The following is a 13,285-nucleotide window of genomic DNA, read 5'->3' as shown; positions in this document are numbered from 1 at the left end:
TCCTAGCCAATGTAACTGTGGATACTCTGGTTATCCATATACATGTCAAGGACATTTGGGAAAACTACAAAGCACATGATCTCTTACTGAAGTGAGTTCCACAGGTTAACTGTGCATTATGTAAAAAAAATTACCACCAGTTAAATTTGTTTGCTTTTAAGAATGTTCCGTTGTTCTTAATCAAGGAGAGAAAGTAAACAGCTGTGCCTGTTTAGCTCTCTCTAAACCACTCAAGCTATGTTCCCTCACCTCATTTCTAGAAGAGATTATTAATTTACATTTAAAATTATTTAGTCTAACTTTCAATCTCTCTGCACACAGAAGCCTTTCCATCTCTCTAATATTTTGCTGCTCATCTCTGGGCCTCTATATCTGCTTAACATTTCTCAGATAGAATGATCAAGTGAATACATCTTCAAGGTGAGAACATTTTAATTTGCTTGAGGATTTTTAGTCTTAGAAATACCAGGAATGTCAAGTCTGGACTTCTGTTTTGCTAACAAGACAGAAGTGTATATTGAGTGTTTTGAGCCCTTACAAAGAAGTGGACACGTTGAATTTTAATAGAGAGCTTTTCGCCAAAGTATTGGGATTGGAAAAGGTTCAGAAAAGGGCAACAAAAGGAATGGCTGCCATATGAGGAGAGATTAATAAGACTGGGACTTTTCAGCTTGGAAAAGAGACGAGTACGGGGGAGGGGATATGACAGAGGTCTATAAAATCATGACTGGTATGGAGAAAGTAAATCAGGAAGTGTTATTTACTCCTTCTCACAACAAAAGAACTAGGGGACACCAAATGAAATTAACAGGCAGCAGGTTTAAAACAAATAAAAGGAAGTATTTCTTCACAGAACACACAGTCAACCTGTGGAACTCTTTGCCAGAGGATGTTGTGAAGGTCAAGACTATAAGAGGGTTCAAAAAAGAACTAGATCAGTTCATGGAGGACAGGTCCATCAATGGCTATTAGCCAGGATAGGGATGGTGTCCCTAGCCTCTGTCTGCCAGAAGCTGGGAATGGGCGACGGGGAATGGATCACTTGATTACCTGTTCTGTTCATTCCCTCTGGGGCACCTGGCATTGGCCACTGTTGGAAGACAGGATACTGGGCTAGATGGACCTTTGGTCTGACTCAGTATAGCCATTCTTTTGTTCTTTCAGACCTTCAGCTGGCCACAGAAATTTTCCAGGTAGAAGTACTAGTTTAAAAAAAACCAAGCAGATTTAAAAAAGCAAAACTGAAAATCCACCCAGCAGTTTCCAGATTTTTTTTTTTTTTTTTAAAAAGAACAAAATGACAGAAACACAGGCACAATAATCTCCATCCCCACCACTCTTCTTCACACCCTGCTCCTGTTTCTATTCCTGGTGGAAGGAGATCCTAGGGATAGTTAACACAGTATCTCTCCCGCCCCTGCCCCCCCCCCCCAAAAACCCAACAACAAACCCACCACAGCAGAAAGTCATAGCCTGTATAGGCACATATTTTATAATGATTAGGGCTACTTGCTCAGGGAAGGTTTTTTTGGCCTGTTGTGTCCTCAGGCCACTGATAAATTCAAACCCCCCAGAGAGCAATCTCTAGCTCGTTCTAGTTTATTTCAAAAAGTGACTCATTCACAGCAGACATCAGTGGAAAAGGCTCAAGTCAGATTCAGTCACTAGATTTCCTCCCAGCTTGCTGTTACAATATTTGCCTTTTATACTCTTGAGATGATACACTGAACACCTCTCAGGAAATGCAATTTGTAAAAAGTATGCTAAGGGTGGAAAAAACCCACCATAACTAGTTATACACAGCAAAGACACAAACCTGCACGGCTATAACTGCATTCAAGTGTGCTGACAAGATTATGATCCATGGTGACACGCAAGGTATTTCTCTCTCTAAGCGGTGTTTATTTCTACAGCCCCTCGGCATCACACAGCCGTCTACAAGGGAAGTTGGGCAAAAGCCATGGTGAGAACTACTGGTTGGGGAAGAACACAAGAAGCTCTTTGATAGGTTGACTGTGCCAAGCACTCCAGAGTCATAGTTCAGTCACATACAGTTTAGCCAATAACTCACTGTGGCAAGACGCTTACTTACACTTTTATTCTGGGCCCTGATCTACAAGTAAAACTTAGATACGTGACTCAGGGCTGTGAAAACTTCATATCCCCAAGACGTAGTTAAGCCAGTCTAAGCCCTGGTGTTGACACTGCTATGCTGATGGAAGAATTCTTCTGTCGAACTAGTTACTGCCTCTCAAGGGGGTAGATTTACTACAGCAATGGAAAAATCTCTTCCATAGCTGCAGTGTCTACACTACAGTGGTAGTGCCCGTAAGTGTAAACGTAGGCCGGATCAAGAATTTCATCCCCAGAACAAAGCCACATTATATTCTAAATTACTTTAATGTTTTCACATGCCTAAACTTGCTTCCTGGATGGTCTTTTAAACTGCTAGATCTTGCACAGATTTCTATTGTATTATTGTGTAAAGCCTCTGACTGCCAGATGCTGGGACTAGGCAACAGGGGATGGATCATTTGATAATTGCCCTGTTCTGCTCATTTCTTTTGAAGCATCTGGCATTGGCCACTGTCAGAAGAAGGATTCTAGGCTAGATGGACCATTGGTCTGACCCAGTATGGTTGTTCTTATGATCCCTTGCTACCACAAGGTTTCCCTCACATTCTAATGCACTGAAGACTCTGTTTCAAAAGGTACACTTTCCTTCCTACTCTGGAAATTACTGCCTACTTTCTTCACAGTAGGCTTTTGCTAGTCATTATTGACTTAATGATTAAGGAACAGGTTTCCTAGAACCGGAAAAGTCAAGAAAGCATCACATACTGACTCAGTCTAGAAACAAAGGAACTCCAAGATGCATGTGTGCTTACAGGGTGTCTTGAAGCGCAGCAACACCAATGCTGCTGCCTTTATTATGTCAATACCTGTGTTGAATGTGTCTTACAACTGAAGGCTGGCAATATGCTTTTCTTGTAATTTACACACATGCTTGGCACCCCGCAAATGAGGTGTACGGCATAACACACAGATAGGAACATAAGAACGGCCATACTAGGTCAGACCAATGATCCAACTAGCCCAGTTTCCTTGTCTTCTGCCAGTGGCCAATGCTAGATGCTTCAAAGGGAATGAACAGAACAGGGGAATCAAATGATCCATCCTGTTGTTCAGTCCCAGCATCTGGCAGTCAGGGGCTTATGGACACCCACAGAATGTGGTGGTCTCCCTGACCATCTTGGCTAATAGCCATTGATGCACCTAGCCGCCACGAACTTATCAAATTCTTTTTTGAATCCAGTTATATCTTCTTGCGAAAGAGTAGATCAAAAGTTTCAATGGAGTTTTAAGTTATAATTCACCAGCCTTATATCAGGCAGAGTGACAACAGACAAGAATCTCAGAGGGACTAGTTCAAAAGGAGTTCTGCTCTAGTCACCACAACCAGTTTCTGAATTACAATTCACTTATAGAGGCCTGAGGCACATACTGGTGTAACAGGCTCAGTCACATCCCTGTCAGGTTCCCCAAACTGAGATGCTCCCCAGTACACACTGTAACAGTAATAGCACCATGAATCTTTTGTTAAAAGCACCTAGCATTAAAACTTCTGATTATCCCACCTCTAAAGAAAGAATGCTGTTTTCCCTATTTTCTCCCTCACTAATCAGTACCAAACAGAGGAACACACACCTTTATTTTATAACTAAGGCCCTGTATAAAAGATGGGTTTTATTTTTTAAAAAATCATGAGTGTAAAGTATCGGATTTAACACGGTTTGCATGCAATTAATTTTACAACTTAATTTAGACAATTTATAGGCTAGCATTAATTTTACAAGTGGTAGGACAATTAACTCTGTCCTTGATTTTTGGGGGGAGGGGAGAGAATATTAAAGACTTCATTGTAGACATTTTCCATTTTTAAAAAAAATTTAAAAGAGCATAATTTGGGGGCATTTTCATGATTTCTGTGGCCTCCGTGAATTTGTATAGGGCCTTAACCAGTTGTCCTCCCTCCTTTTTGTGGGGGCATGGGGGGGAAGGGGCAGAGGGGAGGAACAGAGTGGGATGTAAAACAAGCCATAGAAAAAAGTTGCAGGTGGTGACTGTACATTGTAGATTTTTTTCAGCAGTGTTGAGCCTAGGTATGCAGTCTAGCAGATAGATAGAACACGAGGTAACAAAAATTAAGGTCAAAGAACTTTTACAGGTAATATTTAAGATCTGCATAGCAGTCATTAACCAATGAACAGTACCCATCAGAAATCAAATCCAATTAAAATCTCTTTGCTAAAGCAAGTGCCTCTAGGTACTAGAAATCCTTTGGGAGGATGTTTCCACATTCTGAAACACTCCCATGAGCCACACCTACCGATGCAATAACATGCTGGAAGACGGCAGCTAGAAAGTAAAACCATAATGGGTTACTACTGAGCAGAACAATGGATTCAAACTAAGTCAGAGTTACTTAAAAAACACTTCACTAAACCAAATAGTTCAGCAAGATGCAGCATCTTTAAAACATGGATTTCACTGCAGCAGTAAAAACTGATTATCACAATTTTCAAAATGTTTAAGACTTAAGTTCAACAGAAAAGCATATTTTTTCCCTAGGCAGGGTAACAGGCCTTTTTTAGTTTTTATCAGTGATTTTATCCTCTACCTTTCAAACAACTTTACTTGTAATTTCAATACCATTTCTATTAAGTTTAGTCTATTTGATACAGAGGAGGGTGAAGGAATCATGTTTAAGTTCAGTTATTATAGCACATCTTTTGATTTTGATAGAGTCCCACTGATGACTGAGAAACCCGATTACTGTGGTCCAATTCTGAGAGTAGCAGCAATCAATGGTTTAGTCATCAGGCACACTTCACTGTGTACATGTTAATCAACCATAAGAAGATTTTACAATAGCACGCACCCACATACTGAAGAGAATGATACCTTAAGGGTCCTGAACTACGCATTAAAAAAATTCAGTTTATTAAGTTGTGACAAACCAAACTACAGAAAACTCTAAGTTCTGCGCACATTACTATTCCTACAGTTGAACTTTTATGGCTTTACATTTCAGAGCCTTAGTGTAAACTAAAAAAGCAAAGCTGAAGTTGAACAAGAGAGCTTAACAGAGCTGCTATGGCTGATTATGTTACTGTGTCTAAAGGCACATAAAGAATGACTTTTTTTTTTAAACTAACTAAACCAGTGCAATTGCTTCTTTCATTAACTTTAATATCTCAGATTCCACATTGCTTCTGAAACCACCTAAATACCAAATGCAATTAAAGCATAAGAATTTGGCAAGCAGTGAATTCATTTAAAATATTTAGTTATTAACATAAAGATAAACAGGTGTTAATAGCATGAGTTGTTTTCTTACATAACTTTAAAATATTATGGTCTCTTCTAACAGTTATGAGTTCAAAAAGAAGCTTAAATTAAGTCCAAGTCTCTGTATTCCAGGCTTACTTCAAGGACCTTTTAAAGGATGGATTTTGCCAGTATACTGTTCACATAACAGGAGGATCTAGTTTTGATAACATTTAAGTTTGAATGCCTACTAAGTTCATTTAAACCTACAAAGAGACAATGTGCAAGCCTTTTAAAAGTTATTAGTAATTTCAGTATGACGTTACACTTCAACACTACGTAAATGAATGAATTTAAACTTTGTCCAATTCACTGTTACCTAGCTGAGAGTTAGTTATCTTAAGGCAGGATGTCCAGAGCACCTATTTTTTGTGGCCATTAAAAGACCACATCACTGAAATTAAGGCAGCAGCTCAGAATCTAGATGCCTCAAAGATTTTTTTTCAGTCAAAAGAAGAAGGGGAGGAATCGGACACAAAAGTGAGAAGTCAAAATTAACTCCTAAATGATTAAATTGAATGCTAGCTGCAATAGGCCAAGATAATTCTAAATCTGAATAAGGTACAGAAAGTTATTCATGTTGTAGCAATTGAACATAAAGATTTCACATGTAGAATGGAAAATTGTCAACTGATGTGACTCAGAAAATAAAATATGCAAAACTAGGCTAGTTTAGCTTCATCTGCCTCTCTTAGCAAGCTCTGTAACTCCAATTCTTCAACAGCAGCATGCCTGAGGACTGCCAAATCAGAAAGGGGAAACACAGCCAAACACTCCAAATGTAAACATGGAGAGGCAAGTGTTGCAAAAATGTTTGATGGAACTAGCAAGACAGTGCTCAATGCAGTGCTCTTACCCCGTGACAGCCACAAAATTCATCTGGTTCAGAACAAGAGTCAACGATTAAGGGAAATCTTGGGAGATGGCACAAGAGATTCACAATTTTAGTATGTCAGTTTTGTCACCTAAAGAGCCATATTCACTTCAAAAGGAAGTTGATTAATTTCAGACAATTTAAGTTGCTTCAGTATACTAACACCCTTGTACTCAGGAGCCAGACAAACAGGCAATTGTAAATGAGAATATAACGGAATGCTATGGTTCAGTGATTTGAGAGCACCTTTCACACTAGGAAAAATTAACAGCACTGCTTTAAAAAGTCAGTTCGCCTGCTTTGTTTTGTAACTTCTATTGCCATTTTTACTAGTTATCTATTTTAAACCTGCGCTTTTCCTCTCTATCACTTTCTGCTTAATCCTTCAGAAAAGCCATATGGAATTTTTGTGGACTGATCTCAAGCACAGGATCATCAGTTTACTGAGGGCAGGAGAGAGGAGACAAAGAAAAAGCTATAATAGCTACACACATCTAAAACAAGGGGGTAAGAGAAAAGTACAGAACGTTACTAAACAAGAAAACTGCCTTTGGATCATTTTTTAATAGTTTATCCCAGCTCAAAAGCCCCCTTGGAATCGAATTGTGAGATAAAATTAAAGACTCTACTGCATTATTTCTAGAACTGTTCAATAACTTGCACTCATAGTAATCACATTAGTGAGTGACAAATTAATACGCAAGCTTCATAACCAAAACCAGAGTTTTAAATCTAAAAACCAATAAAACTTCCTTGGAAAAAGCTGATAAGTGGAAAAAAACATTCTATGCAAAATTTAAATCTGAAGAAGTCAACATATTTGAATATAGCAGATGCAGCATCATAGATAATCTAGCGAAAAGGGCACTACAAAATTTTCTGTAATTATTACCCCATCCAAATTATTTGCACCAACGCTGATGAAATCTGATGTAAGCAAAGAAAATGCAGATTTTATTTGGTTTTTCCCCAAACTATAATCTTTCTTGGACAAGATTACAAGAGTGGTCAAGTTCATAATAGATGAATCAGAAATCTGGTTCCATCCACATGAAGTCATTCTGGGGCTGACAACCCACTCGTAACTACAAAAAACTTGGTAAAACTGCTCTTTTTGGCAGGTAAATATACCGTAATTAGACCTGGAAATATTCAAAGCTATCATCTTTTTTCAGCTGGCTTCCAAATGTGTGGAAATACTTTAGTCTAGAAGTCAAGATATGCTTAAGAACAAAACAAAGGACTTTAAGAAGATCTGGTCTTCTCTCCTGGAGTACTCCCGTGAACACCCAGACACTAAACCAAACCAAAAATGGAACGACAATACCTGCCTGGATTATATTTCAAGACTTGCTTTCTGGAACATATCTTCGAAGTGCACACAACAGATTACAGAATGAATTTCAATAAATATGGGTAAGACCTCAACCCCAGACTAACATGGACTATGGAAGCAGAGAACCACATGGCATAATATTTGTTTGTTTCCTTTTTAAGTTAAAACATACAAATTGTTGCTTTGGAGATATACACGTATTTACCTAATCAAGGTACAATAATGTAGCAAGCAAGTTACATGTATTGTATATAGGGGAGGCAGTGTCACCTAGTGGATAGCGCACTGGACTGGGATTAGGGAGACAGGTTCAATTCTTGGCTATGCCACTTCTCTGGTGGGCAAGTCACTTCCACACCTTATCCTTTACAGCTGGTACTGAAGTGCTTCAGGGTGTACTGTTGAAGCGCTCTAAATAAAAACTAGGTATTGTCGCATTGTCTTCCTCATTGTCACAAAAGAAACTTTTAGAACAGTGAAAACAGTATTGAAGGAAATGCCTGGAAGATGCCTCAAACAGCAGAATTCAGAAGTTGGCCATAGATTGATATATTTAAGTTTATATTCACTGTATAAATGTACTTAAAGCAAGCATTATTGAAACACTGCAGAATAACAGGGAAATAAATGCATGTACTGCATTCATGCCCAATGGAATGGAAGCTGACTTTAAGCAAGATGTATGAGGTAAAGACAAAACCCAAGTGTCCCTTTGAGGCAACTTGTCTCATTTGCATGCCTTTACAAAGTGGTATGCAAGGCTTTGGAAATGAGAACAGGAAAACAGAAAGCAGCCCATCCTTTATTTCTGATGAAGAAAAAGCCTGTTAAAGCAAATTTAAGCCGAAAATTATTTGAATACTGTAGCTGCATAAATTGTGGGGTTAACCTTACAAACCCCTTACCCTGGAGAGAAGTCTCATTGAAGTCAACATGACTACTTAAGTGAGAAAGGGCTTGCAGGATAGGGCCCTGTATTCGTATCATGAAAATAGTAGCTAATGAGTTGGGTGTAATTTAGTTCTGTCAATTGTAGGAAAAAGGTCACTTTACAAAAGTCTCTAAATTGAATAAAAAGTTACCTTGGTTTCCCCATGCAGATTAAAAAACCAGAAACTTTTGCCAAATTAAATCATGAAGTATATGCATAGCTAATATCTCCATGACTATAAAGTGGATACTGACTTATGATTGAGAAACCAGGTTTTAAGTAAGTGAGAAACTGCATGTGGACCATTTCCCTCCCCAAAATTCTCACGGTTTCTAGCAACTATCCTGCTTCAACAAATGAGACTCAAAACTGTATGGAGGCTTAACATTTTAGGCACTTCATTTGACTTTACCAGGTTCAGTTTATATCAACATCCTAACATACAACATTAACTTGTTTGTGTTGAACTACTGAGCCCTACATTATGAAACAATCCTGTCCTAAAAGGACAGCTATCTGAAGGAGAGCTTCTGTGTAAGCACCCAAGTTTGTCTCTTTCACCAAGTGAAGCTGGCCCAATAAAAGATTACCTCACCCACCTTGTCTAATTACTAAACAGATTAAACCAAAAAACAAACAAACGTTCTCCTCCAGCAGATTTTAAGTGCTCTATATAATAAAACTACCAGGGGAACTTCTCCAGATAGAAATTATGGTATCATGGATTATAAAAATGGAGCTTCCCGTCTTGGGTAGACAGGTCTATAGAATGGTAACAGGACACTCCCTACAGAATTCTGACCAGACGGTAAATTTCCCCGGTATCAGTAATCACTGTAATAAGGACCCTAAGACCTGCAATTAGCATATAAAAAAGTACAACCATTCAGCTAAAGTCACAAGGAGACAACTGTAGCCGAGTCAAACAAATATCCGAGGCATGAAAGACAATAAGGAATGTGGTTAAAAATCTCTCTCCAAGGAAGAAAACCGATTTGCCAGAACTTCACTGCTCTGACTTGCCCTGCTCCCTCCCCCATCCCATTAGTCACTTTGGCTGTCTGAATTTCACGAGCCTGAATTGCTGAACAGATGTACGCAAATTCGCTTTCGATGCACCTGGGCTCCTTACACAGAAGCAAAAATAACTTCTCAGGGCAGAAACTGAAGTTCAGACATCTCCTGACTTTGCTAGCTTGCTTTTTGTTACTAGCTTGGGAGGCTTCCAGGTAATGCAGGGAAGGTCGGGTCCCCCTCTCACAGCAGGCACTATGCTCTAAAGCACACATTTCCAAACCACCACCGAGGATTAGCAACGAAAGCACAAGCCTACAGGCAAGCTGTCCCTGAATTCGTATAGGTCACTCCTACAAGATGGAACAGGCAGGTCTAAAGGACAGGAGGAAGGAAAAGGGAATAAGGAGGGGTCAATTTTCAAGTTCACAGTTCTGGATCAACGCAGGGAAGATACTTCTGTATTCAAAATACTACAGTAACGGTGCCAGGGCCTGGAAGCGCTATATGCAGCCAAAATGGCGCTGAGAATAAAAATATAATTTAAAGGAAGGTCGCCATATTGTAAACAGTGAGGCAGGGAAAGAGCCAGAGACAGCAACCTCCATTATTCCCAGCAGCAGCACCGCTGAGGCGCTCAGCAACGTCAGGCCAGTCCAAGAGACGCCACCCATCGCAGCCCCAAAGGGATCCCCAAGCAAGGCAGCCCCGAAGATGGAGCGGGAAGAAAAGAAACTTCAAGGCTGAACCCCCCCCCCGGGGGCACGCAATAAAGGCAATGCGAATCGCAGGCGAACAGCGCAGCTCCTCCTCTCGCCTCTCCTCGGCCGCCGCTCGGCTCCGCAGCTCAGCGCTTCACACAAAAAGAAAAGCGGAGCCTCCCACCCGCCCAGGCACCAGCGCGAGCCGCTGAGCCCCGTGGAAAGCGGGCTCGGGGGCTTTTCGGCTCGGCTGCCCCGGGAGAGCCCGAGCGGGGGTTTGCTGGCGCACACAAGGCGCCGAGCTAACGGGCAGCACTCCGGGCCTTACCAGCACTGGAGGTGGAAAGCGGCCGGGCAGTGATCGCAGCACAGCAGATCCCCGCCTTCCTTGCAGCTATCGCAGCTATCATGGTTGGTGGCCCTGCCACTCCGCCGGGCCTCCTTCTCGGGCCTGCGGCTCCTCTTCTCGCCGTCCTCGCTCTTCGGGGGCGCCAGCAGGGCTTGGATTTGCTGCACACACAAACAGAGGGGCGGTGAGGGGCTGGGCCGAGCCCCGCCGGCCCGGGGAGGCGCCCCCACCCCGCCCGAGCCCCCGCGGCTCCGTCCCTCCGCGCTTCCTTGTACGGGCAGCGGGGGCTCCCGGCAGCCCGGCCCCGAGGGGGGCCCGGCCCCCGGCTCCCCGCCATTTCCCCGGCCCGGCGGCTGCTCACCTCCATCAGCCCCCCGGAGGTGTCCAGGTCGTACACGATCGTCTTGGTCTCCATCTTGCCCCACATTCATCCAGCCCGGGCGCGGCGGGGGGCCCGGCCCCGGGGGCCCCGGCCCCTGGGCGGGGGCCGCGGCGGCTCCTGGCGCGCTCCTGGGCGGGGGGCGGGCGAGCCCAAGGCGGCTGCCCCGGCCAGGCGGGGCCTCAGGCCAGTCCCGGGGGGGGGGGGGCGGCTCGGTGCGGGCGGGCGGGGGCCCCTCGCCCGCGGGAGGAGGAGGCGGCGGCGCTCGGCCTATCCCACGGGCCGCTGCTGCTTCCCCGTCCCCCTCCTGCCGGGCCCGGGGGAGGCTGCGGGGGGCCCCGCGCCCAGTGCCATGCCGGGGAAGGGACGGGCGGGGGTCGGGCCGGACCTGCGCAGGGGCTCCGGGCTCGGCTGGGCTCCGCTCCCTCCGCCTCAGACACACAGGAGGCGCCGCTGGCTGCTTAGGGCCCCGCCACCGCGCACCCCGCGCAGGCGCAGCCCGCCCGGGCCCGGACACCCCCGCCGCGCAGGCGCAGCCCGCCCGGGCCAGGACACCCGCGCGCAGGCGCAGCTCGCCCGGGTCGGGCTCCGGAACCTCGCCACCCCACGCGCAGGCGCAGCCGAGCTTGGCCCCGGACACTACCACGCAGGCGCATCCCAGGTGGCATAAGCGCCCCCATCCGCTTAGGCGCCATTCCTGCGCAGGCGCACACCAAACCCCCTCCAGCCAGTCCTGGCGCAGACTCAGTCTGACCGCCCCGGCCAGGAACCCCTCCCCGCCCCGCTCTGTCCCCGCGCAAGCGCAGTTCAGACTACCCATGCTTTCCACGCGCATGCGTAAATCCTCCCTTTGTGGGCAAGCTGGGCGCAGCGGCAGTGGGTCGGGTGTGCCGACAGGCGGCGCGCTCCGCAGGCGGCGGGGATGGGGCGCTGTGCTCGGCGCTGTACAAAGAGGGGCCTAGGCAGCTGCCAGGGCGGAGCCACAGGTGAAGCACAAAGCTGTGCTCCTGCCTCCCTGCTGTCTCATGGCCCTGGCATGTGCCCACCTTGCCCCTGTCCTCGCTCTCGTGGGGGTGCCTGGTCCCATCCTTCGCCCTGCAGGGCCCATGCCTGCAAACCACGGCCTGGGCAGCTGGCAGCAGTGCCCAGGGGCCGGAGTGCCCTTGGCTTTGCCAGCCTGGCAGCACTGGGAGCATGGTGCAAGTAGGGACCGCTCCCGTCTGTATTCACTGCCCCTCGCGCTCGTCAGGCGCTGGCCTGGGGTACCCCAAAGCTGACCAGTGTCGATGGGCTGGTGTCCAAGGGAGGGGGTTCAAGGTGGAATAGAAACATGCCGGGGGAGGGTCTGAGACCGTCAGTTTATCCCAGAACCGCGACAGTGTGGGCAGCAGGCTTGTGTCATGAGCACCCTTGCCCTGTGCTTGAGAGCCCGTCTGTAGCAGGGAGGGCAGGTGAGTTGCCGTGCCCGGTCAGTCCTTGGCCTCTTGGAGCCTGCCATCAAGAGTGCTAACTGGGGGTTGGGAGGGGAGGCTGAATGGGACTGAGACCCCCCAGCTCACCCATAACGACTGGCACGACATCTAGTCACTCTGGACCTGGGCTGGATTTGGACGGCTGCACTAGCTCTGAAAGGCCCGGTCTTCGGCCCCTCTGCAAGGTGCAGCTCTTAGGAGGCTGCTTGCCCTTCCCGGGGACTGACACCAGCAGCAGCGGCCAGTACCCAAAGGGTTAGCCAGGAACGAGCTGCTTCTGGGGGCGCGCCTCCATGTGACGTGTGGGAGCAGAATGTCATTTCTGGCAGGCTCACGTCCTGGCAGTGACATCAGCCATGGCACCGCTATGTACGCCTGGGCTGGGCCAGCCACAGCCAGCTGGACTACAGCCCGGCCATTTGCCTTATTCCTTTTGAATGTGGGTTCAGACTTCCTCCTTCCCACCAACAGACAGCTGTGGCTAAAGCATGGCTGAGCTGCGCGGCCCAGGGTGTGTGTGTAATCCCTCTCCCTTGGCTTTGTCCTGGTTTCATTGTTCGCCTACCCACAGCCACATGCGGTGAGCTCACTGCGCCTGGCATGGAATGTCACCTCCAGGGGAGCCGCTGGGGAAATGGGTCCCTGGCCTTGCTGCCTCCTTTCCTCCACTGTCGACTCTGATGACTTTCTGTGGCAGTCCTGGGCCAGCGAGGGAGCCCTCTGCCTGCTGCTCTGAGCCCTGCCTGGCTCCCAGTCCTTGCGTGCCTGCAGGAGGAAGTGGCTTCCGCTGACTATCAGTAGCAGCAGCAGTAGCTTCAGGTTGTGTTGCTTGCAGCCG

General features: G+C 46.2%; 1 protein-coding gene across 2 annotated transcripts in view; it reads right to left on the bottom strand.

Annotated features, from left to right (window-relative positions):
* PHF12 (PHD finger protein 12) overlaps nt 1-11,158 on the bottom strand; it is a 44,553-nt gene extending 33,395 nt beyond the window's left edge. Inside the window, exons 1-2 of one of the 2 annotated variants that reach the window (XM_044993841.1) lie at nt 10,958-11,158; nt 10,576-10,757 (exon numbers count right to left, since the gene is read on the bottom strand). In XM_044993841.1, coding sequence (XP_044849776.1) covers nt 10,576-10,757; nt 10,958-11,023 — 248 coding nt within the window. In that variant the 5' untranslated portion in view covers nt 11,024-11,158. Of the gene's footprint in view, nt 1-10,148; nt 10,172-10,575; nt 10,758-10,957 lie in introns of those variants that run through there. The other variant, XM_044993842.1, reaches the window with a different exon arrangement.
* Nucleotides 11,159-13,285: the final 2,127 nt, after the last annotated feature.

The sequence above is a fragment of the Mauremys mutica genome, chromosome 19, assembly GCF_020497125.1.
Source record: "Mauremys mutica isolate MM-2020 ecotype Southern chromosome 19, ASM2049712v1, whole genome shotgun sequence".
Taxonomy (NCBI): domain Eukaryota; kingdom Metazoa; phylum Chordata; order Testudines; family Geoemydidae; genus Mauremys; species Mauremys mutica.
The sequence above is the reverse complement of the archived record's forward strand: the minus strand, read 5'-3'. Positions and strand labels throughout refer to the sequence as shown.